The sequence below is a fragment of the Amphibalanus amphitrite genome, unplaced genomic scaffold (genome assembly GCF_019059575.1).
Source record: "Amphibalanus amphitrite isolate SeventyFive unplaced genomic scaffold, NRLGWU_Aamphi_draft 000066F_arrow, whole genome shotgun sequence".
Taxonomy (NCBI): Eukaryota; Metazoa; Arthropoda; class Thecostraca; order Balanomorpha; family Balanidae; genus Amphibalanus; species Amphibalanus amphitrite.
In genome coordinates, this window is record NW_024881562.1 from 501,690 (window position 1) to 522,918 (window position 21,229).

General features: G+C 52.6%; 1 protein-coding gene across 1 annotated transcript in view; it reads left to right on the plus strand.

The window, feature by feature from the left end:
• The window catches only part of LOC122378856 (prolow-density lipoprotein receptor-related protein 1-like), a 143,406-nt gene that overhangs the window by 101,071 nt on the left and 21,106 nt on the right, over positions 1 to 21,229 (plus strand). Inside the window, exons 68-71 of the mRNA XM_043360445.1 lie at positions 8,485 to 8,735; positions 9,150 to 9,328; positions 9,720 to 9,943; positions 10,272 to 10,451. Of these exons, the coding sequence (XP_043216380.1) occupies positions 8,485 to 8,735; positions 9,150 to 9,328; positions 9,720 to 9,943; positions 10,272 to 10,451 (834 nt within the window). The remainder of the gene's footprint in view (positions 1 to 8,484; positions 8,736 to 9,149; positions 9,329 to 9,719; positions 9,944 to 10,271; positions 10,452 to 21,229) is intronic.

Here is a 21,229-nt window from a genome sequence, read left to right on the forward strand (position 1 = left end):
CGGCGGTTTTCCGCCGGGCACAGCGGATCGCTCACCGTGAGCTCTATTGCACGTAAAACAAGCTCTCACAAGAGTAAGGTATGCAGATACGTTGCTGGAGAGGTTTGTCACTGGGGCGAACTGTTGAGCGGTTCGTCTCCACGCTGAACTCGACGTGCAATGAAACCTGACGAGCGGCCCCCGTTAGGAGGCAGTGTGGACATTGGACGCGCAGTGGTAAAAAACAAGGCACGAGGAGCGGGCGAGGCCGCGCGGGTGTTTGTGTCACGTACCGATCGGTGTGGCATTCGGTAGCGGGCGGTGCGAGTGCAGAGGTCACCGATTGGCATGCGGGCCGCGGGCCAGAGGTGATGGTTACAACGACGGACGGAGATGGGTGTTGGGAGCAACACTCGCGGGCACTGGTCGCGGCGGCGCTTACACGGGGGATATTTTACAGTCACGGCAGACGGAAGCAGGAGCTACCTCGTCACCAGCGTGCGTGGCCCACACGGGCAGCTGAGCGATTGGTGGTGTTGGTCTTCGAGTGGTATTGAACTCCCGAGTGATAACTACGCGGCCGACGGACGGCTGACCTTCCCGCCGACCTGACCTCGTCTCTCGGCACTCGGATCATTGGCGGCGCTCTCCGATCGCGTCCCGTTCGTGCCGAGCTGGCTCGATCGCTGTGCACCGTTCCGCTCCGCTTCCACGGCCGCTCGCCGTCCGCCGATTGCCAATGGCTCGGCGGGGCTGCTCGCAGAGTTGAGAGGCTGCCAGCCGCGTCTTGCGCCGCCCACTGCGCCGTCCTACCGTGCCGTCCACCCCCGCGCGGGACGCTGATCATCGGCCGCTGAGCATGGGTCTCTGATGATCATCCCAGCAGCGGAGACAGCTCTGCACTACCAACTTGCACTCTAGCACTGTCACCTGGAGGCCTGGCTGGGTAAGGGCGCACGTGGAGTGTGCTGAGCTGATGGCTTTCTAATGGCGCGCGGCGCGGTACCGGCTGACCAGGGACAGAGTAGGGACTGTTGCAGCTCGGCTGGCTTCCTAAAACTGACCTGTCTCGACAGCACAGCCTCAAAGTCCAGGATATACACACAATATTATTTTAAAGAGTCTCAAAATAAGGCTCCTGCACACAGTGTCACAAAGATGTAACCCTGAATTTCCTCGCAAAGTGGCACCGCGGAGCCCACAAGGCCCATCACAAGGTGGCACGACAATGTCTCACTGCTTTTCATCACTAAAAAGTCTCATCACTTTACCTTAAATTGAGACCTTGGTCAGACCTTATAAATCTCACTGCCTGCCCAATCATAGGGCAACATTGACCGATTGTCCTCAGCTGCCTGTCACTCTCGTTGACTGCCGTTCGCTCAGCCAAAGTGCGGTTGCGACGTATCCACCTCTGGCGGCGTGGCCTGGCGATGGTAAGCCACCACCACCGCCCAGCCACACCAGAACAGCGCCAGACCCACCAGGTACGCGAACCCGACCAGCAGCGCGCCGGGTGTACCGACGTCGAACGCCGAGAGTGCTGAGAGCACGGCGCCCGCCGAGCCGACGGCCAGCCCGAAGGCCGCCGACACGAGCCACAGCAGCACCAGGTCCTCGCGGTGCTTGCGGACACCGTGCAGCATTAGCGCCGTCAGCACAAAGAACACGATCTGGAGGGCCAGCGCGACGGCCAGTGGTCCGCGTTCGGGGCGCAGCCACAGGTGTTCGGTGAGCGGCGGCGGCTCCATCGGCGAGGACGGCTTGATCGGAGCTACCGCCGTCGAGTTGTCAGAGGAGTTGGCGGCCGTTGAGTTGGAGTCGTCTGGGATGATGTCGGTTGGCTGACTGACCGGCTTGATGACCACTTGACTGGGCAGGATTCCGCCGCCGCCGTCTGCTGTGTCCGCGCCGCCGGTGTCGGGCGTAAAGTCGACTTCGACGATGATGCCGTCCTCGGTCTGCTCGATCCTCTCTGAGGCCACGGCCTCTCCGGGCGAGGTGACGATGACGCCCCCGGCGCCGGCACCGCTCCCCGGCCGGATGATGTACACCGGCCGGTGGTCTTCGTTCGGCTGGAAGAAGAGCTGCCCGCCGCCGGCGGCACCCACCAGTTGTCCACTGCCGCGGCCTCGGCCTCTCGGTGACACCACAATCAGCGCCGGGCCCTCCTCCTCCTCCTCGTCTTCAGAGTCGAGCTCGGAGGGCACCCCGCCGCCGCCCGAGGCCGGGTCGCGCAGACCGCCCGACGACGGGATGCCGCCGATGTTCTTGGAGCCCTTCTTACGTGGCATACCGGTGCGGAACTTGGTGCCGGTGAGGGAGATGGGCGTCCGTGCCAGGGCCTGTGGCGAGTCCGGCGCAGAGACGATGCCGAACACGGTAGCGGTCATTGAGGCTGCGAGGATGGCCAGCGACGCGCTGCCCACCAGTAGGGCTCCGACCCGGCGGGTCATGCAGCAGCGCGGCCGGCACCGGCGCGCGCCTCCGGTGGCAGCCTTCCCACCTCCGGCCTCCCCGGCGGCGCGGCCGGTCAGGCTGGTGGTGGACATGGTGCCCAGTCCGGCGGCCGGACCGTCCCCGCAGTTGGTGCCCCCCGGCACCCGGGGACAGACCTTGGTGCCGGCGGTGATGGTGGCTGCTGCGGGACTCACTGCGCCGCAGGAGGGCTCCCTCGGGCAGAGAAGGGCCGGAGCGACCGAGAACGGTCAGAGGCGCTTCACTGAGGCCGACTTACTGTGCGGTTTTCCTGAAGGCGGTTCTGAGTTTCGGTTAGTCGCTCGTAAGCTGGATGACGATATCGGGGAAGTCACCTCATTGTTCACACGTATTCTGGATCAGCGGTTTTCCCTCGCGTGTACCGCTGCCACCGCAAACGGTCACTGCTGTTTCTCAGAGCTCGGCTGGTGTCTCGGTGTTCGCTGGACGGTAGCGGTGGACCCGGCTCGTCTCTTCTCCTCACCAGCTCCTCACTCGCCGCTGTGCCGGTCACCCTCTCGGCGTGGTCAGCCGGACTCTGATCGGACCGGACACTCCCGTCGGCGGTCGCGCGCGGGGCGAGAATGGCACCTGTCGCCCTGCGCCACCTCCGTCCCCGCCGACTGCCGCCGGCGGCCGCCAGGAAACCGAGCCAGCCTGCCGGCCAGTCAGCGCGGCGCTGTGGTCAATGACGTCACTGTATGACGTCATCGGCACATGTGCCGCCCCGCCCCCAATCTGGGTCAGCGGCAGGGGTGCCGTAACCGAGTGAAGATTTTGTCGGCGGCGCGCGTGCGTGCCTTAGAGGGGAGGGGTTGGCTGGCTATTCTGGCAGGGACACGTGCGAATCCACCCCGGTCCGGATCGAACCGGACGGATCCGGGGGTCGCGCCTGGTGCCGGGGGTACGGATATACGGATGCGTCAGTGCGAACGATAGCCACCCGTCCACTTTCACATTCAGCCACGCGCGCTCATCAGGGCGGGAGTCGTGCAGAGCTTCCGATCAGCCTCTGCAGTGGTTTCACAAACGAGTTCACGGATTAAGCATTTCTGACTTTCAATACATTTTACTTTCCCTTTCGCTTGTAATGCCTAAGCTACCAACGCTGAACTCGTATTTAAGTCCCATCGCTGATTCCGCTGGCGGATCCAGGGGATCATTAAAGGGACCCTCCCACCTTCAAAAAAGTTTATGAATTGACATGAAAGTGATGTCGCTCGGTTCAGAAAGAGCGAAAACGAATATCTACCAAATTTCACCGAAAATATTCACCGGTTTTCAAGATATTAGATTTTTACTTTTGTTTACTTTTTGGGATCTCCGCTGTTCCTAGCGACTTTATTTGGAAGCAATAGTTTGGCAGCTGAAAGTGCGGCACTTGTTGCGCGCAAAGCAGCATATACCACCGCGTGCTATAAAACGTTTTAGTCAAATATTTAAAAATCGTTAGATATCTGCGCTGACGTCACACATTCAGAGGGGTATTCCTATGCATTAGCCCCTCTGAATCAAAATGCTGCAATTTTGAAATTCAATATTTCCGATTTAACCCGCGCCCCAGTGGCGGTCTCAGCCAACTTCGCCCTAGTGGGGGGGGGGGGGGGGGGGCATATGTTACCACCCACCTCTAACTCAAAAACTAAGAGGGCTAGAAAGACGCGGTAAAAAGCAGTCGATAGCTCTCAATGCGTACGTTTGAAAGTATTTCGGTCATTTTTCACCCTAGAGCAATATTGGGGTCACCAGAGGTCATCAAAGGTCAAAATTTGCCAATTGTCATTATATTTTTCAGAAAACATGCCGCTATCTCAGGAACTATGGTAGCTAGAAAAACGCATGGAAGTACAAACGATAGCTTTTGAACTCTTCTTTTGAAAAGGTCATTATCAATATTGACCTCAGGTCAACGGTTTAGCCTCCAGAGGGCAAAAACTAAAAAAAAACTGTTTTAACGAAAAGTATTTTTCGACAATAACTTTCGACTACAAAATGCCACGACATTTCTATTGCCAGAATCGTGTTCCCCTCGCCGAGACGCGTCGAATGAACTATAATTTGACCTTGAAAGGTCAACTTGAAAATTTGACCTCAGGTCAAGGTCATGACCTTACCGGAAAAGGTCATGTTGCATATCAGTCGATGCGTCTCAACAAGACAAACACAATGAGACCATCCCCAGCGTTCTATCTCTTTCCAATGGCGAGTTATTGGCAAAAAACTGTTTGTAGCCTCAAGTGACCTCGGATGACCTGTCTAGAGGCTATCAGCAAAAATGACACCTTGGTCATCACGAGTGGACTAAATCATTGTGATTCTGAAATATTTGGACTGTTCCGATGCGTACACACGGATCTAGAGGCATTTTCATTTTTCTCCATTGACTTGTAATGGAAAGGTCACGCCACTGACCTGACCTTAGGTCACGGATATAAAAAATCCGAGATATACAAATTGTAGGCGCCCATAACAGCATGCAATCCACTAAGTTTCAAACCTTTCTGACAAACACTGCAGGCTGGACATGATTGCAAACTTTTTTTTAGGCTTGGTCAGTTAACTTGACCTGGTGACCTGACCTGACATGACCTAGGGTCAAAAATTTCACACATTGTCCAAAATTGATGTACCAAAAGCTACCCCAAGCGGCGCGGCGCTACGCGCCGCGGTTTTTTATTCACACGCAAAAAACGCGACAGGGTGGTAACATATGCCCCCCCCCCCCCACTGGGGCGAAGGTTAAGGCATTTCTCGATGTTGTGAGTGCCGAAACCGGTAATTGTGAGCCAGGGACCCCATTTTGGCTATCTCAACTCAAATCTAATGTTAAGGTGGGAGGGTCCCTTTAAGGGCAAATGCTCCTCCCCACCCCCACCCCCACCCCCACTTAGCGCCCGAAGTTGACAATTTACGGTTTTTCGAGAATGAAACGAAAAAAAAAAACTTTTATTAGGAAAAGCTTGTTCCAAACTGCAGAACAGTGCGTAAGAAATCGAAATCTGAGGAGAAATCTGATTTTGAATTTGGAGCAGCTTTCGGGGTTGGCTTCCCACCCGAGCGTCCAAAGGCCCCTTTCTTGATCCGCTAGTGGCTGATTCAGCGATAGGATTTTATATATTCCGATTTTTCGAGCGCCGCTCTCGATCCGACCGCTCAACATTTCCCCTTTTTTTGTTCACTTATGCTACACACCACATTTTTACAGCGTTTGAGCGGTGGCTGACTGGTGGTATCGACCAATTGCCATTTCCTCGATCAGATATGAATCATTTATCAGTCTGGCTGGACCCCGGATCTACTAACAACTCACCGCGGCACGGAAAATAGCGTAGGGCATGGGCTCCCTGTTAGCGACGGGGTAGCTGCGGTGGGCACGCGACCTGTCTATTTAATGTCTGTGAATTATACGGTGTCTGTCATAGGCGTCTCACGGCATAACTACAACGGTGGAGCAGCTTACCGCGAAGAGATCTCCATATGCTTTTGGTTGTTGACTTTCGTCCGAATGTTTCGAATGCTCAATTGCTCAACATTCAATGAGTTTGGTCCATGTATGAAGTACGGTCCCGGTCCATGTATGTCCATTACTGTATGAAGTCACTTTCTCATCCTTGCCAAAATACCTGATGCAGTGCACCGGTGCTGAAAACCCTCCGATAGGGACTTTCAAAATAGTGCCGGACTTTTAACCCGCGCGGGGCTGGGAGGGGGTAAATTTTACCCCCCCTCGCGAATGTTTGCAATATCTCAAAAACGGCGGCGCGTAGCGCCGCCAAACTTTCAGTACCTTTTCTTACATCAATTTGGCACGTTCCCTGAAAATTTGAGCGAAATCGGTCGGAAAATATTTGAGAAAATGACGTTTTAGTGACGTCATGTTCGCCATTTTCGCCTCAAAAACGGCAAAATTTCAAACGCCGCTAACATCTTCATTTTTTAAGCAATCAAGACATAACAAAAAAGGTTATATGTGATTCTACTTTGTCTATCAAATGGCTATCTCGGTTTTTTGAAAATTTTGGATTTTGACACAATTTTTTTTCAAAAACTGACTTTTTTGGAAAAATTACTATAAATCCAAAATTTTGAGTGCATCGAAAAAACCGGAATATATATCAGAGAAGTGGTCTATGTGCACTTACATACCAATTTTTAGAAAAATCGGTTCAAAAATGTGGGAGTTATTCAAAATTTTATGACGTCACGACATACAAAAATTTTGAAAAATGATTTTTTTTTGGAAGTTCTAGACCTCGTACGGAAACAAAAATAGCACCATTCGATTTGCCGTGAAAAACTGCATCAGATAGACACCTTTTTAGGCCTTAACAACCAACTTCAAAATTTGACCTCACTTGACCTGACCTTGACCTGACCTCGACCTGAAGCTCATCCAGATGTGGTCTATAACACTTATTGAGTGTGCCTATTGAATTCTATGTATAAAATGACCCATAAAACATGTGTCGCACATGCCCTTTTCTATATTTTGTTTTTGGTGACCTGACCTGACCTGACCTGACCTTGACCTTGACCTCTGAATGATATTGTATGCAACGAATATTGTCTTGGTAGCCTAACAACACGTTTTGGGCAATCAGTCTCAGTCCATGACTCCATTCTTCGGCAACTACGGTGCAAGGCCGATACTGTAGAAACTTGCAACTTGTACCCTTGACCTAACCTTGACCTTGACCTCAAACTTTAAATTAAGTACATGTTTTTAGTTGTTCGTGATGAAATCTTTCGATTGGCGTTTGAATTTTCCAAATCGGACCATTAGTTCGGGAGATAACAGGGGGGGGGGGGGGTAAAATTTACCCCCCCCCCCAGCCCCGCGCGTTCGGCTGGAGACCCCAGCCCCGCGCGGGTTAAAACACTCAATCAACGACCCTCTCGTCTCGTCTCCTGTGAATCGCCGGTGACGGGCTACGATTCTCCCCTTAATCTCATGGGGATCTGTGTAACCTAAACTCGTACATGACCAGCTTCCCTCCCCTACTGTCAGTATGCCTGACTGGGTGAGTGGTCAGTCGGGTCCATAGCGAAAGGTAGCAGGCGGTCCAGGCCCCTGTTAGGAAGTTGAAGAAGATTGTATCCGGTTAAAGGTGTCGAGATTGAGGTCCCACAGCCATAAAAGCCGGCAGAATGCCCTTATTATTCAATTTTCTTTGGTTCATGGCTGTTTGCTTTCAGACGATACGGCTGGATGGAAATTAAACGACTGGTCCGCACGAATGAATGTTTTCATAGGCTTGGAATCACATGTTGCGACACTCAAGAACAACATTGACTGCTTTGGGGAAACGTTGGAAGAAATGTTAGTGCAGAAGAAGAAAAAAAATTAACGAGAGCTGAATCGTTCGGTTCCATTCCTGCATCTGCCGCGTTTCTGTCGGATGACGTGCCCCTGTCTCTATGCAGCGCGTGTAAATTCGGCGTGCTGTCTGGGTCGTCTGGCCAGGTCACCTCCGCCTGGTGCCAGCCGGCCGGCCGTTCTAAGCGACTCATGGGCAGCCAGGTTTAGTGACCGAGGTTATATATAACCAGAGATGCAACGCTACCTAATCTGAACTCCCTTGCCCAATGCCCACGCTCTGCAGTGTCGTTGCCCCTGGATGAGTGTGGGAGGGTGGTGGGTGGTGTCAGGGGTCGACACTAGCGCTGCCTGGCGGTGATGGTCAGAAACGATAGGGAGTCCGACTGTCGCTGGGGTGGACGGGCGCTGATCCTTTATCGCAGTCCCACTTATATTTTTCTATGTGATATGATGTGGATGACCGTCACCTTCCGCTTAGGATGTGATATCTGGCCTTCAGTAGCTCTGAACTTTTCCCCTCAATTATCAAACTGTCCTTTCTTCCTTTGAATTCAGTAGTAAGTAGCCCCTACGATATACGTTGACCCTAATGAACCGAAGCTTTCATCCAAGATGAAAATAAGATATCCTTGGTCCACCATTCCCCCCAGTGCCCTGTGACTGATTTTTACTGAGTACTACTAACATTCTCCTCTGTCCGTCCCCAGGTGAACCAGCCCATCTGATGGTAGCCGCCGACTCAGAGTTGCGCCGACTGGACCCTTACAAACGTCTATCAGCCGAGGCGGGGCCGCACGTGACCGGTGCCGCGCTACCCACCGACCGCATCCAGTCAGTGGACGTCTACTACTCGGAGGAGACGCCGGTGATATTTTGGACCAACGATGAGCGGCATACAGTCACCCGGTACACGCCGCCGGTGCACGCGCGCGCCAAACGACAGACCACCGAAACTGTGGTGAGTAGTGAGTAGAATGACCGATAGCTGTCGGCAGTGGTACTGATGGTTGTGGAGGCGGTTTTAGCCAATACTGCCTTTGAAAGGTCGTAAAATAGCGTTTGAGGCTGGAATGGCCGTTGGAATTTGTGTGGTCTTTAGCTTTTTAAAGTTATTCGCACAAATATACCGTTCGTTTGTAAGTCAGTTTTCTTCATAAAGTGACATAGAATATAACAACAACACCACCTTTATCGGCTGGTATGTTCCTCAACTGTGATGTTGAGGAGCATATCGCCTCGCATACTCCATAGAACGCTCCCCTCTCTCCATCTCTCTCACCACTCCTCCCTCTCCCCAATGGGCGCAAAATGACCTTAGCAGTCGGTGCGCCCTAAAGCCCCAATTAACTAACAAACAAACCCCTCTGCCCAGCTGCGTGACCTGGTGCGGCCGCTGGGTCTGGCCGTCGACTGGATCTCACGCCACCTGTACGTGGTGGACGCCGGCGCGCCGCGCATCCTGCTGGCTTCGTTCGACGGCCGTCAGGTGGCCACGGTGGTGAAGGCCGGCCTGCAGGAGCCGTGTGACGTGGCCGTGGAGCCGGCCATTCGGTGAGTGGGAAAGGGGGTGGTCAGGGAACTCGGTGGATGGAACATTGCACGAAGGGATTGGTGTGGTCAGTTTAAGAACAAGAAGTTTGCCATTTAAAGGAGGGGTGTTGTGTGGACTGTCCTGACGCTCTCATGTGCCGTCGCCAATCGGTATTGCTGGACAATGTTCACATCATCAGCTGTCCTAACCTCTCCCCTCTTCTCCTCACGCAGTCTCTAGCCAGTATTACTGGACAGCATTTCTGCCCTCACTTCCCCTGACTTTTCCTGACCATCTTCGGCGCGTTACCAGCCGGTTGTACTGAAAATATGTTCGACCCTAACCCCTACTCACCTAGCTCGACCCCGGCCTCCACTGACCTCCCCTGACCCTCCCCCTCTCGCTCCCCAGCCGTTTCTACTGGACGGACCGCGGTGTGGACGCAGCCATAGAGACGGCGGCACTGGACGGCTCTGACCGGCGCCGACTGGTCAGCTCCCGACTCCGCTGGCCCTGCGGTGTCACCGTCGACCACGCGGCCGGCCGCCTCTACTGGAGCGACCCCAAACTGGCCACCGTCGAGACCGTCAGACTGGACGGGTCTGACCGGGCCATCGTGCGACAGTTTGACAAACGTGAGTGAACGGGAAGGATGGAACTGGTTCACTGGGGCAATAGCGTAGTTATTCGAACTGGTCCAAATCGACTTCTATCGATTTGGACCAGTTTCTTTTTTGTCACTTCTATCGGATTGATCCCTGTCCAGTGTCCACGTTTGACCTCCACGACATCCATAGCCTCTGACCACCCTGCTCCTTGATCTCCCCAACTTGGCCTTCCTTAACTCTGACCTCCCTGAACGCTGGCCTGACCTCCCTAACCTCTGACCTATAACCTCTCTGGCCTTCCGATCTCTGACCTCCCTGACCTATGACCTCCCTGACCTCTGTTCTCCACCGGCAGACGAGGGTCGTCCGTACATGCTGGACGTGTTCGAGGACCTCCTCTACTTTACCACGTTCCCGCTGCCGGGCGTCGGACGGATTAACAAGTTCGGCCAGGGGAACGTCACGCGCCTGGCCGAGGGAATCCGTGCCGCCTCCGACCTGGTCATCATACAGGCCAGCAAACAGAGCCGAAATGGTGAGTGGGCGGGCTGAAAGGATGTCCTCACTGTTTTGGGGTGGGGATAAAGCGGTTCAGGGAAGGAGGGGTTGCCTGTTCACCTAACGCCGTCTAACGTCGTCCTCGGTGCCGTTTATGTACTGAATCTTAAGGCCTTTTAACGCTATTTTTCACAAACATGCATGCATTTTTCAACGCAACTATCCCAATGAGACATAGTGAGACATAGGTGGCAGCTTTAAACCAGCTTCTTTTTCCCATTGGTCGATCAATTGATCGCTTTCCGTCTGCGCTGCTTCGCTTTACAAACCATGATTCGCAGTGGCAGCGCCCCAACCCCAAGTTGGGCGAACCAGAGGTCAGTCTGTAGGACAGACCGTGATAAAAATGGTGAAGCTGTTTTACTTGAGAACAGCTGCCCGGCTGTATTGCTGCTGAGATTAGCTTTGTTATGAAGAGCTGCTGGAAACGGAAGAAAAGCAGCAGGGTTCAATCAAATTGCACCGCCACCATCTGTGACACTGCTAGGGGCAGTAGATGTGTCGTAGCATTATGAAGCCATCCTCCGGGAATGGGCCTTCCCCGTGGCATCATGAGATACACATTTACGCTGCAAAATACTGCAGTCATCTTTCACCAAAGCTCAAATAAACAATCTGACTTGCACTGGCCATGTATGCAGTCTGTCATGTAACATCATCCTTCGGTGAAGTAAATGCAATAAATAGACAATAGCATTAGTCTAGGCGTGACCCGCGCCTGACTGGATAATGGATATACGACCAGCCAGTGACAGCGAAATGCCCATAGATGGCAGTGACACGCCGTGCTCATGCATTATTCACACATGCAGTCTGTACACAACGCGGAGCCTGCAGAATGCTCATGATGGTTTTTCCGTCCGCCGAATCGTTCGTCGGCTCCCGATCGCCTAGTCTGGCTCCTTTTTCGGCTCAATATTAGCCGCCCTGGAATCCATTCGGAAAGTAGAATGTCAGTACCGGGAAACGCTGATGTGGGTTTGCGTGGAGAACGAATTTGAATATTCCACCGCAGGACGGGTGGGCCGGCTCATCATGGGACAGCCTCGCCTGGCTAAGTTCATAGACACCTGAATAGTGTTTTAAACAGGCAGCGCTGCATTCACTCTATGAGTATTGTTATGTATCCGTGGTGCTGTCTTCTTATGGCACGATAGAATTATCGATATAATGCGGTCGCAGCATGAAGCTGTAAGCGTATTTTGCTGCTGTTTGTGCAGCCTCCAACCACCTCCGACAGTTGCACTGCCAGCCGGGATCGTACGGCCAGTCTGTCCACTGGAGAAGCGGCCTGGTTCATATGGCCAGCAGGGTGACTAATGATGTGGTGATGGGTGTAAGTGGACTCCCGCAGCCCCTACCCCATCAGCAGGGGTAAACAGACCATGGATGCGCCCGCGATACGATGGGCTGGGCCGGAGGGGGGGGGGGGGCGGGGGGCGACTGAAGCACTGCATAACGGCACGGGGGGTTGGGATATTGAAGTTGCAGCATGAGCTGACAGGGACGTCGGTAGTACTGGTCGAGCCGTTTTGTTTATTTGGTGCATCCATTTGGTGTACTTCGGGTAATTTCTCTGGACCAGGGTGAAGGAGTCGCCTATTTCTTTTTCACGAGCGGCAATTTCCGTTAGCAGTTGCACGGCAGTATCCTTGGTATCCAATGGTGGTTTTCAGCCTGAACTGGCGGTCGTAATGGGCTCATGCCTCACGTCTGGCACTGCTCAAATATTTAACGTGGTCGGCGGCGCCACTGCAGACCCAGGTCAGGTTACATGTTATGTCTATAATCAGCCGTAGCACGGTCAACCGTAGAATGTCGATGGCCCTGGTCTCGGTGGTTATATCTGGAAATATCTGGAATCGCCCAGTTTCTGTGTCGATCATATCGGTCGGGGTATGTGCGAGCACAACGCGACGGTATGATCGGGCATACGATAAGTCTAACGACCGCAGCGCTCAGGTTGAGCAGCGATTATGCGGCCGAATCCACCAAAACATATTACACCTACACATTCTTTTTTTAAGTTACCCGTACACTGTACACTGATTTATTTTACGGGATTATGGAAAAATGCTTCATTTTTTCATCCCTGTAATACATGAGCTATTTTCGGTATCCCATATTCTAACTTCGGATTAGTTCGTTCATAATTTCAACTTTCCACGTTCGTACGAACTTCTTTCAAGCACGTCTTGACCGATCTCCACTACCGGCGCCGACCAGACGTGACCTATCTGCTCCGCTGAGTTCGATCGGCTCTGGCGCTGCCTCTGGACTCTAAATGGAGCGCCCCTCCGGCTCCTCCCTCTACCCCAAACCGCTGGTACTTACATGCATCTGTTCAGACGCCTGACAGACGTCCGCCTGTGTACAGGGTGTAACGAAATTATCCGGACATCTATTTTTTCGCCATATCTGCTCGCACAGTTTCTCTTTTAATGTCAGAAGCTGGAAAATTGGATGAATGCATACCTCTGGTATCTGCTCTCAACTCAGCAGTGACCTGACCTTGCGAAATGACTCTTGCTCTGAGTAAGAGTCGAGTCGCCGACGGGTTCATTTGATAGTTTTCGTTTAAGGCAGTGGAGAGAAAGGGGTACAGTCTCTCGTTTCGTAGTAAGGCTACGTGTTGGTGGCATGAGCCAGAAGCTGGTCTGTCAGCAGCTGGACATCAGCAGCAGCCAGTAGCACATCTGCCTGAGGCGTAATAAGCTGGGACTTGGTGGCAGACTCAGCCCGGCCTCGATCGCAAAAGGCGCCCTTTGCCAAGTGGTGAGGAGAGGTGTCAAGATAGCGACAAGGAAACGCCACCAATTAATCCGCATACTGACTTGAATTCTTACCGAGGCAGATAATAAGAGGTCCCACATCATGATTCACCGTTACCAGCCCTTTAGCTTGGTTTTACTGCCCTTCAAACTGGAAAAGACAATGAAATTGACGGGAAAACAACCAGTCCACCACCTTTGGCTTCAGGCCAGGGCGTGTCCACTGGTCGAAGGAAGACACGAATGAGGTGACCTGGTCGGATGGGAAGCTGTTCGAGCTGCGATACCCGTTGAACCGTCAATTCGGCCATGTGTGGGCTGCCAGCAGCTCGAATGTGCCGGCCGTCGCCGGCGTCAAACGTCCGGCCAAAATTAAGACCTGGAGCATGTTCAGCTGCTGTGTAATATTCAAGCTGTTCATGACGACACAGAAAACCACTATCAGTGACGAGTATTACCGGCGCAACATCCTGGCTAGCGATTGGTTGGAGCCACTCAACCACACGGCACAGGATGACTCGGTTTCTGTGCGTGTACCGATGCCTGATTCAAGCCGCGCAGTCTTCATACGGGGCGGCGCACCACCTTCAAGTCCCTAGCAGAATGAGAAGTGATGCCGAGAGGACCTTTTTGTTCTTCTGGGCTAAAGGGCTATGGCTTGGAAATAGTTCCCATGAAATTCCATCGATATATTATGGACTATTGTCCATCAGGAGATGAATGAGGGGACACCCGCCACCAGCGCCGCCCAACTGCGGGCACAGGTTAGTAAGGCGCTACTCTATATGAAACCCACTGTGCTGGAAAATCCAGTGGCTGGAATGCTCCAAAAATGTGTACCTGCGCTCTTATGAAAGGTGGCTATATAATAATTCAAAAGGGAAAATATCAGAATGTCTTGCTTCTTAATTACAGCGCGAAGAAAGATGTCCGGATAATTTCGTTACACCCTGTATATGTCTGGCGGTTATCGGCGGAACCAAACCGTCGCGGCTGTGTCCGAGTCCGGGTGATTCAGAATCAGACCACTGCCATCCAGTGGCGGGTATCTTCATAACTCCATCCCTCAGAGTTCTGACGAAGCCCACGATCGTTCTGATGTTAGTGGTTGGGGTGTATGTGACGTTGGAATGGTTATTTTGTCATTGAAGCGGAGGAAAACTGCAGAGAGGTGGTAGAGTTGAAGAGAGGGGCGTGGATGAATCAGGGAGAGGGTTGGATGACGAAGGAGTCGGAAAGGGGGATGATGAAATCTCGGAGTGACATTGACGCCATCTGGCTGTCTGAATTAGTAGGCGCGTTCTGCTGTCCAGTCATCACTATCTGTGACGATGACGTCACTGTCACTGTCACAGTGTCACCGTCGTCCGTCTCCGTGCCGACCTCATCCATCCATCAGTGTCGTACGCGGCGCCCTGACGAGCTGCCGGGCTCCATTAGCTGGCCGTCGCCGCCGCTGAAACGGTTCGGCGCACGAGTTTATCAGGATGATGACTGCGGCCACGGCAGCTTTGATGATGTAGCGGTGTTGTTTTAATGCGTATAAGGGTAGCGCTTCGACTCAATTAATGATCAGTGAAACGAGGCTCGCTATGAAACTGAGTGTCTACTTAGCTTTTTGTGTGTCATCTTTGTGTACAGTTTGTTTGAGCTGTTTTGTTTATTGGTACAGCACTGCTTGCTGTTCAATTATTCATGTATGCAATGGACCACATATAGCTAGCACACATATTTGTCTGTATTGACATCCAGCAGGCGGGATTTCTCGACATTATCATGCATCATGACTGCATTGATTGGCACGGACGGCTATTTCTGAACCTCACCCGGCGCCATGCGATAGGCGACAGTCTTGTCTCTGCGCTCCGTCTTTTAATAGTTCGTCGCGGCGTAGCGCGGACGGCGTATGATCTGACGATCGGGGACGTCCATTTGTGGCTGAATGCGGCGCACCAGCTCTGCTTGTAGCTTAGTAGGTGATGCAGCTCCGTTTGTGGCTTACAGACCGGGGATGCAGCTCTGTGTTTACTGTTTAGTGATTCCATTCCGCGGTCAACTGGGGCTGTGGTAAGCTCTGCTGTGATGAGGTTATGAGATCCTAACATATGCCTGTGAACTAGAGGCGTCTGTCGGTACTCGGACCGAGCGACTGTCAAGTGTCAGGTCGGGCAGCGTTCCTGAGGGATTATCAGGTAGGCCGGATTGAATTCGGCGGTGGACGGGAAGGTCATGTGACCGGCCGAGACTCATTACTCAGGAGAACGGTAGCGCGCTCTGTCGTGCTTTAGTGGTCCCATGTGGCCGAGACTCAGGACTCAGCCGAGACTGCAGACAATGACTGGCCGAGACTCAGGAGAAGGTTAGCGCGCTCTGTCGTGCTTTAGTGGTCCCATGTGCGCTATTTGAGGAACACTCCACCGTCAGCTGGTGCCCTCACTCTACTTCATTCTACCTCTCCCCGGCTATCCACTCCATTCGATACTCTGGACTGGAGCAGCTACCGTATATGTCGTCAGGCGCAGTCTGGCGATTTAGCCGGTCCACAGCTGGGCCTAAATCGGTTAGGATGGATCCAATTTGCCCTATCGGTCTCGTCCAAACGACATTCGGGCTGTCTGCTAGCTAGCGGGATGTGTAGGTATTAGACTGTGAGCGATTCTCGGAAAGCACGAACGTTGCCTGTGGTCGGGCAGACACGGTATGTAGCCTGTCGGCGGCCAGGATAGGCTGCAGCTGTCCGCTACCAGCCAGTCGCCTTATTTCGCCGAAAACCGACTGCAGTCGCGGCTCGCGAGCGATGCGGGGTTTATTGATGGCGGGATGTTGAAGACGGGAGGCCTTTTTGGACAGAAAACGCGAGGCTGCGGCGAGAGGAGAGAGTGAGAGAGAGACGTCACCACCCGGCCACTCTCTACCTCTCTCATGTGTCTCTCCGTCTCACTCAAGGCCCTATATACCGTCTCACTCGTGTGTCTCTCTGCCTCCCTCCTGCGACTCTCCATCTCTCTCCCATGCCGCTGAGTGGACTGCAACTGACACCATTTGGCCAGAGGACGGTCCCGCCCCGTCCCCTGCTCAGAGCGTCTCTGGCGGTCAGTCTGAGGGTTCTGAATTCTGATGACTGGGGGAGGGATGTCACCGACAGCCAGTCGCCTTGGTGACTGGGGGGAGGGGAGGTCTGCTCCCTGTGGGGGAGGAGGGGGAAGCCGTCAAACAGCCCCCGATGCTGACTGCGCGGGGGAGGGGGAGGGGCTGGTTATGGTTTTGTGGTTTTCTTCAGTCGGCGCGGTTATGGCTGACGAGAAATGACTTCAAAGAACGACTCCGCTGTCATATCTGTTTGTCAGGCTGTCTAATGCTCTCATTTCCTCCACACGAACTGAGCCATGGCTATCATTTGATTTTCGTTTGAAGATGGGAGCTTTTCTTTTTTTGCGTATTTTAGCGCATCATTTTTATTTATTGGACAACACAATTTTGGTCATGTATGGACACTGAAATGAGTCAAAACGTTGGGTGAATTTTTAATTGAATCCCATGTTGAAGCTGAGCTTCTTGACAGACATTATTTGCCTTTCACTGTGAATAATCGCTCGCCGTTTCGTTTTCTGTCGATATCGTTCTGTTCTGCCTATTTTGCGGTTCAAATAGGCTGCTCGACAGAGAGCACTGGAGACCTCTCCCTGGTGAACCAGTAAGCTCCCCTGCACCGTTCGTTGTTTTGGAACCGCTCTCTCCGATTCGTCCAGGTTGCTCGGGTATTTCTGAATGTCGGCTCTCTCGTGCGCTGCTCGCTATTTTCGGGCCGCTCGACCCGATATCCGTCCCAGTTGATCATGTATTCCCAGCCTCTCGGGGGTGACGGGTGCTCCACCGGCCTTGGCTGGGTGCAGTGGCAGCCGCTCCCGTGTCCCCAGCGGCCCCTCTGGTCTCCCCATCGGCCTCTCTTGTGTCCCCAGCGGGCCGCTCCCGTATTTCCAGCTCGGCCGGCCCCATCACTTGCAGAGGAGACTGCGGCTGCTTCAGGCTCACTCCTGACTTCGTTCCAGAGAACTCGGGCTTGGCATGACAAGTGTCGCCTCTCGGTGATGTCTGAAGTCTGACTTAGAGCCCCAGAGTCCGGTAAAGTCTAACCCTGTGTCTGATGAAGTAGTCTGGGACCATCGAAGCCTGCTACTATACTCTAGAAGTTTGGTTCTGCTTGAAGTCAGTGGAGCGTGTCTATGCGCCCATTGAACTCCGAGTCTGGGTTCAGTGAAGTCATCTTGATCTGATGTCATTGAAGTCCAGTGTCTGTGTCCATTGATATTCGACGGAATATCTACTGACGGCCGCCGAATGACTATCGCAGACGGCGCACCCTAAAGCCCCAATAAACAATCAAAATCCCGACGGGATCGACTGAATAGTGAATACCTCCCGCCGCCGAGCTGGGAGGGTCGGGTGGTCTGACTCATAGCAGACTCTGCTAGTGGACCGTGGAGCAGTGAGATCTCGCCCCTCTCCGCTCCTCTTCACACCAGGCTGGGCGGTGAGCTCATGAGACCTCCTACCCCTCCCTCGCCAGCTGACGACTCTGACTACCCCAGTGCAGGGGGGCTAGTGGCCGCGGTTCTGCCAACCCCACCCGGTGTGACCACCGACCGTCGGCTGGGCAGCCGGCCAACGTCGCGGCTGGCGGCCGGCAATCGATGCCCCCGCCCCCGCCCCCGCCGCCGCCGCCGCCACCCCCCGGCCGGCGCCGTTGGAAGGTCACGGGGAGCGCCCCTGGCAGTCGGCCGGGCCCTGCGCTGTGGCTCGGACGCCTGCCGGTGGCTGTGTAGTCTGTGTAGTCTGTGTAGTCTGTGGCGTTTCTGCGGTCGGGTGGTGTGAGGGTTTTCGGTGCACTGCCGTTGGCTGCAGACGTGTCCGGTGGTACAGTGTGGGCGTGGCGTGAAGTCTAGTCCGGTGGCTCCGGGTCTCGGTGAGCCCTTGCGCGGTGTCATGGCGCTCCGGCTGGCACCTGCCGCCCTGGTGTTGGTGATGGTGATAGTTCTGGTGACGGGGGATGAGGTCGCCCCCATGGCGGTCACTCTTGCGACCCCGTCAGCGGGCCCTGCGGTGGTCGCGGCTTCTCCAGCCGGACCCACAGGAGACCCTGCAGTGACCGCGTCGACGCCTGCAGTAATATCAGCCGTAGGGACGATGACCTCTCCGCCTTCCGTCACTACCGCGACACCTACGGCCTCCCCGTCTGCGGTACCGGCGCCGACACCTTCCGCGCCGTCAGCAACCCCGTCATCGGACACGTCATCGCCGCCGGCGGACGATGACGCCGTCAGTAACGAGGTGACGCCCGGGCGCCTACCAGGGGCGCCAGCGCCGGGAGCTCCGCCGCCAGTGCCGGGAGCTCTGCCCGGCCCGGCCACCGGTGTGCCTGGAGTGGAACAGCGAGAGGAGGAGACCAATGATGGTATGTGGGTATGCAGTATGTCCAAAATTGTAATGTTGCGGGGAAATCCACCCATAATCAAAAGTAAAATGACATCCTAAAATATAAATAATAACATCCTTACGACTTAAAACAACAATGATCTGAGCCAAAATGTTCAGATATATGACCAGACTTTAACAGCTCGTACTTCGTCTTTATCATCCCGATTCCCAAACATCAGAAAGCTTTTAAAGTTTTATCGGTGTTTAATATTTCTACATCTTTTTTCTAGTTATAACTGTAAAAACAGCACCTAAAATGCCATGAAAGTCAAGTTTTGTGAAAATAATGACATCCTCTACGGGCTCTTTTCTACATCCTCCCCCTAACGCAAAATGAATTTAGCCACACTGTGGGTATGTGGCAGCGTCTGATAGCTTTGTAGTGGTAGGCAAGGGAAACAACGTTAATTAACCCTCGCCCCGTTGGGGGGGGCCATTTTGCCCCCCCCCCCCCTGTGGTTTTTCCTGAATAGCAAGAAAGCGGCGGCGCTGCAGCGCCGCCAAATTTTAAGTACCTTCCCGGGCATCAATTTGACACCTTCACACCAAATTTCAAGTCTTAGGTCACCTTAGGTCAGGAGTTATTGAGGTCAAACTGAGGTCATGTTCGAGCAAAAATTAGCAAAAAACATGCAATCTTGAAACGCTCACCAAATCTACAGTTATCAAGCAATTTCAAAGTTCTTTATATGGTCTAGTAGACAAAAAGCGGCGCTACAAAACTGCTATCTCGGATTTTCAAAATTTTGGGTTTTTGACCCCAAAAATTCAAAAAATTGATTTTTTTTTAGAAAAACTAAAAAAAAAATCCAAAAATTTTCCGAATTTCGAAAAAATGGAATATATGTGATAGTTCCTGCGCTTTTCTATATACATACCAAATTTCAGATCGATATCTCGTTTTTTGGCCAAGTTATAGCGAAAAAACTGTTCAAAAATGATGACGTCAAATTTTTGAACTCAATTTTTAGCGATTCTAGACCACGTACGGCAAAACAAAGACCACCATTGAACTCCCCGTGACGAGCTGCATCGATTCGATACCCATTTTATGAAAAAATATTAACTTTGAAATTTGACCTAATTTGACCTGACCTTGACCTGACCTTGACCTGACCTTGACCAAAACGTGACCTAAGCTGGCCCCAAAGGCTGCCTGACCCACATAATCGCATTTGTCATGTAAAATGGACCATAAAACATGCATCACACGACACTTTCATATTGTGACCCCCCGTGACCTGACCTCTGTGACCTGACCTGGTATCAGTGACCTCAAATAGCAAAATATGTGTTTGAAGAACATTTCCCCATCGATGATTTTCAATGAAATGCATTTTACTCGATTTTACAACGCATTCCTTGAAATGCCTGTAAACGGTGAAAATTGGACCTTTGACCTGATCTGTGACGTCATCGGTTTGACCTAGGTCAATAAAATTGGGTCACAAGGTAGTTCCCTGATAGGGCTATCCAACACCGTTTGCCGCTTGTCGCTAGGTTGCGTGGTTCTCGAGATCTTAGGGGGGGGGCCAAAATGGCCCTCCCCCCAACGGGGCGCGTTGCTCGGCAGAGCCCAACGGGGCGCGGGTTAACCCGGCAGGCGGTGGGCCTACCAGCCACCTTCCGCGCGGTGGGGGGGGGGGCACTTTTTTGCCCCCCCCCCCCGTATCTCCGAAACTACTGGACGGATCCGGAAAATTCAAACGGCGTTCGATAGCCCTGTCAAATTTGTCGAAGGAAACCAAATTTCATTGACCTCGGGGTCACCGATGACGTCACAGGTCAGGTCAAAGATAAAATGTTTCACCGTTCACGGGGCTTCTAGGGAAAGCGATATAACATCGAGTAAAACGCATTTTGTCGAAAATCAGCGATAAGGCGTCAGTTGTCTAGTACATATGTTGCTATTAGAGGTCACTGGTCATACCAGGTCAGGTCACAGGTCAGGTCACCAAAGGTCACCAAGGGTCACCACATGAGCCCAACTTTACTAAGGTTATGCGATGCATGTTTTATGGCCAGTTTTTCATTTCCAACTCAATGGTGTTGGTTATAAGACCATCAGGTACGGTTTAGGTCACTTTCTGGTGGAGGTCAGGTCAAGGTCAGGTCAAAAAAGGTCAAATTTCAAAGTTGATATTTTTGCATAAAATGGGTATCGATTCGATGCAGCTCGTCACGGGGAGTCTAATGGTGGTCTTTGTTTTGCGCTACGAGGTCTAGAATTGCTAAAAATTGAGTTTTAAAATTTGACGTCATCAATTTTGAACAGTTTTTTCGCTATAACTTGGCCAAAAAAAGAGGTATCGATCTCAAATTTGGTATGTAGATAGAAGGCGGTAGGGGCTATCACATATATTCCAGTTTTTTCGAAATTCAAAAAACTTTTTGGATTTTTTGGCTATTATATTCAAAAAATCTATTTTTTTATTTTTTGGGGTCAAAATCCAAAAAACTCGAAAAACCGAAATAGCAGTTTTGTAGCCCTTTTAATTTCACACCTTTT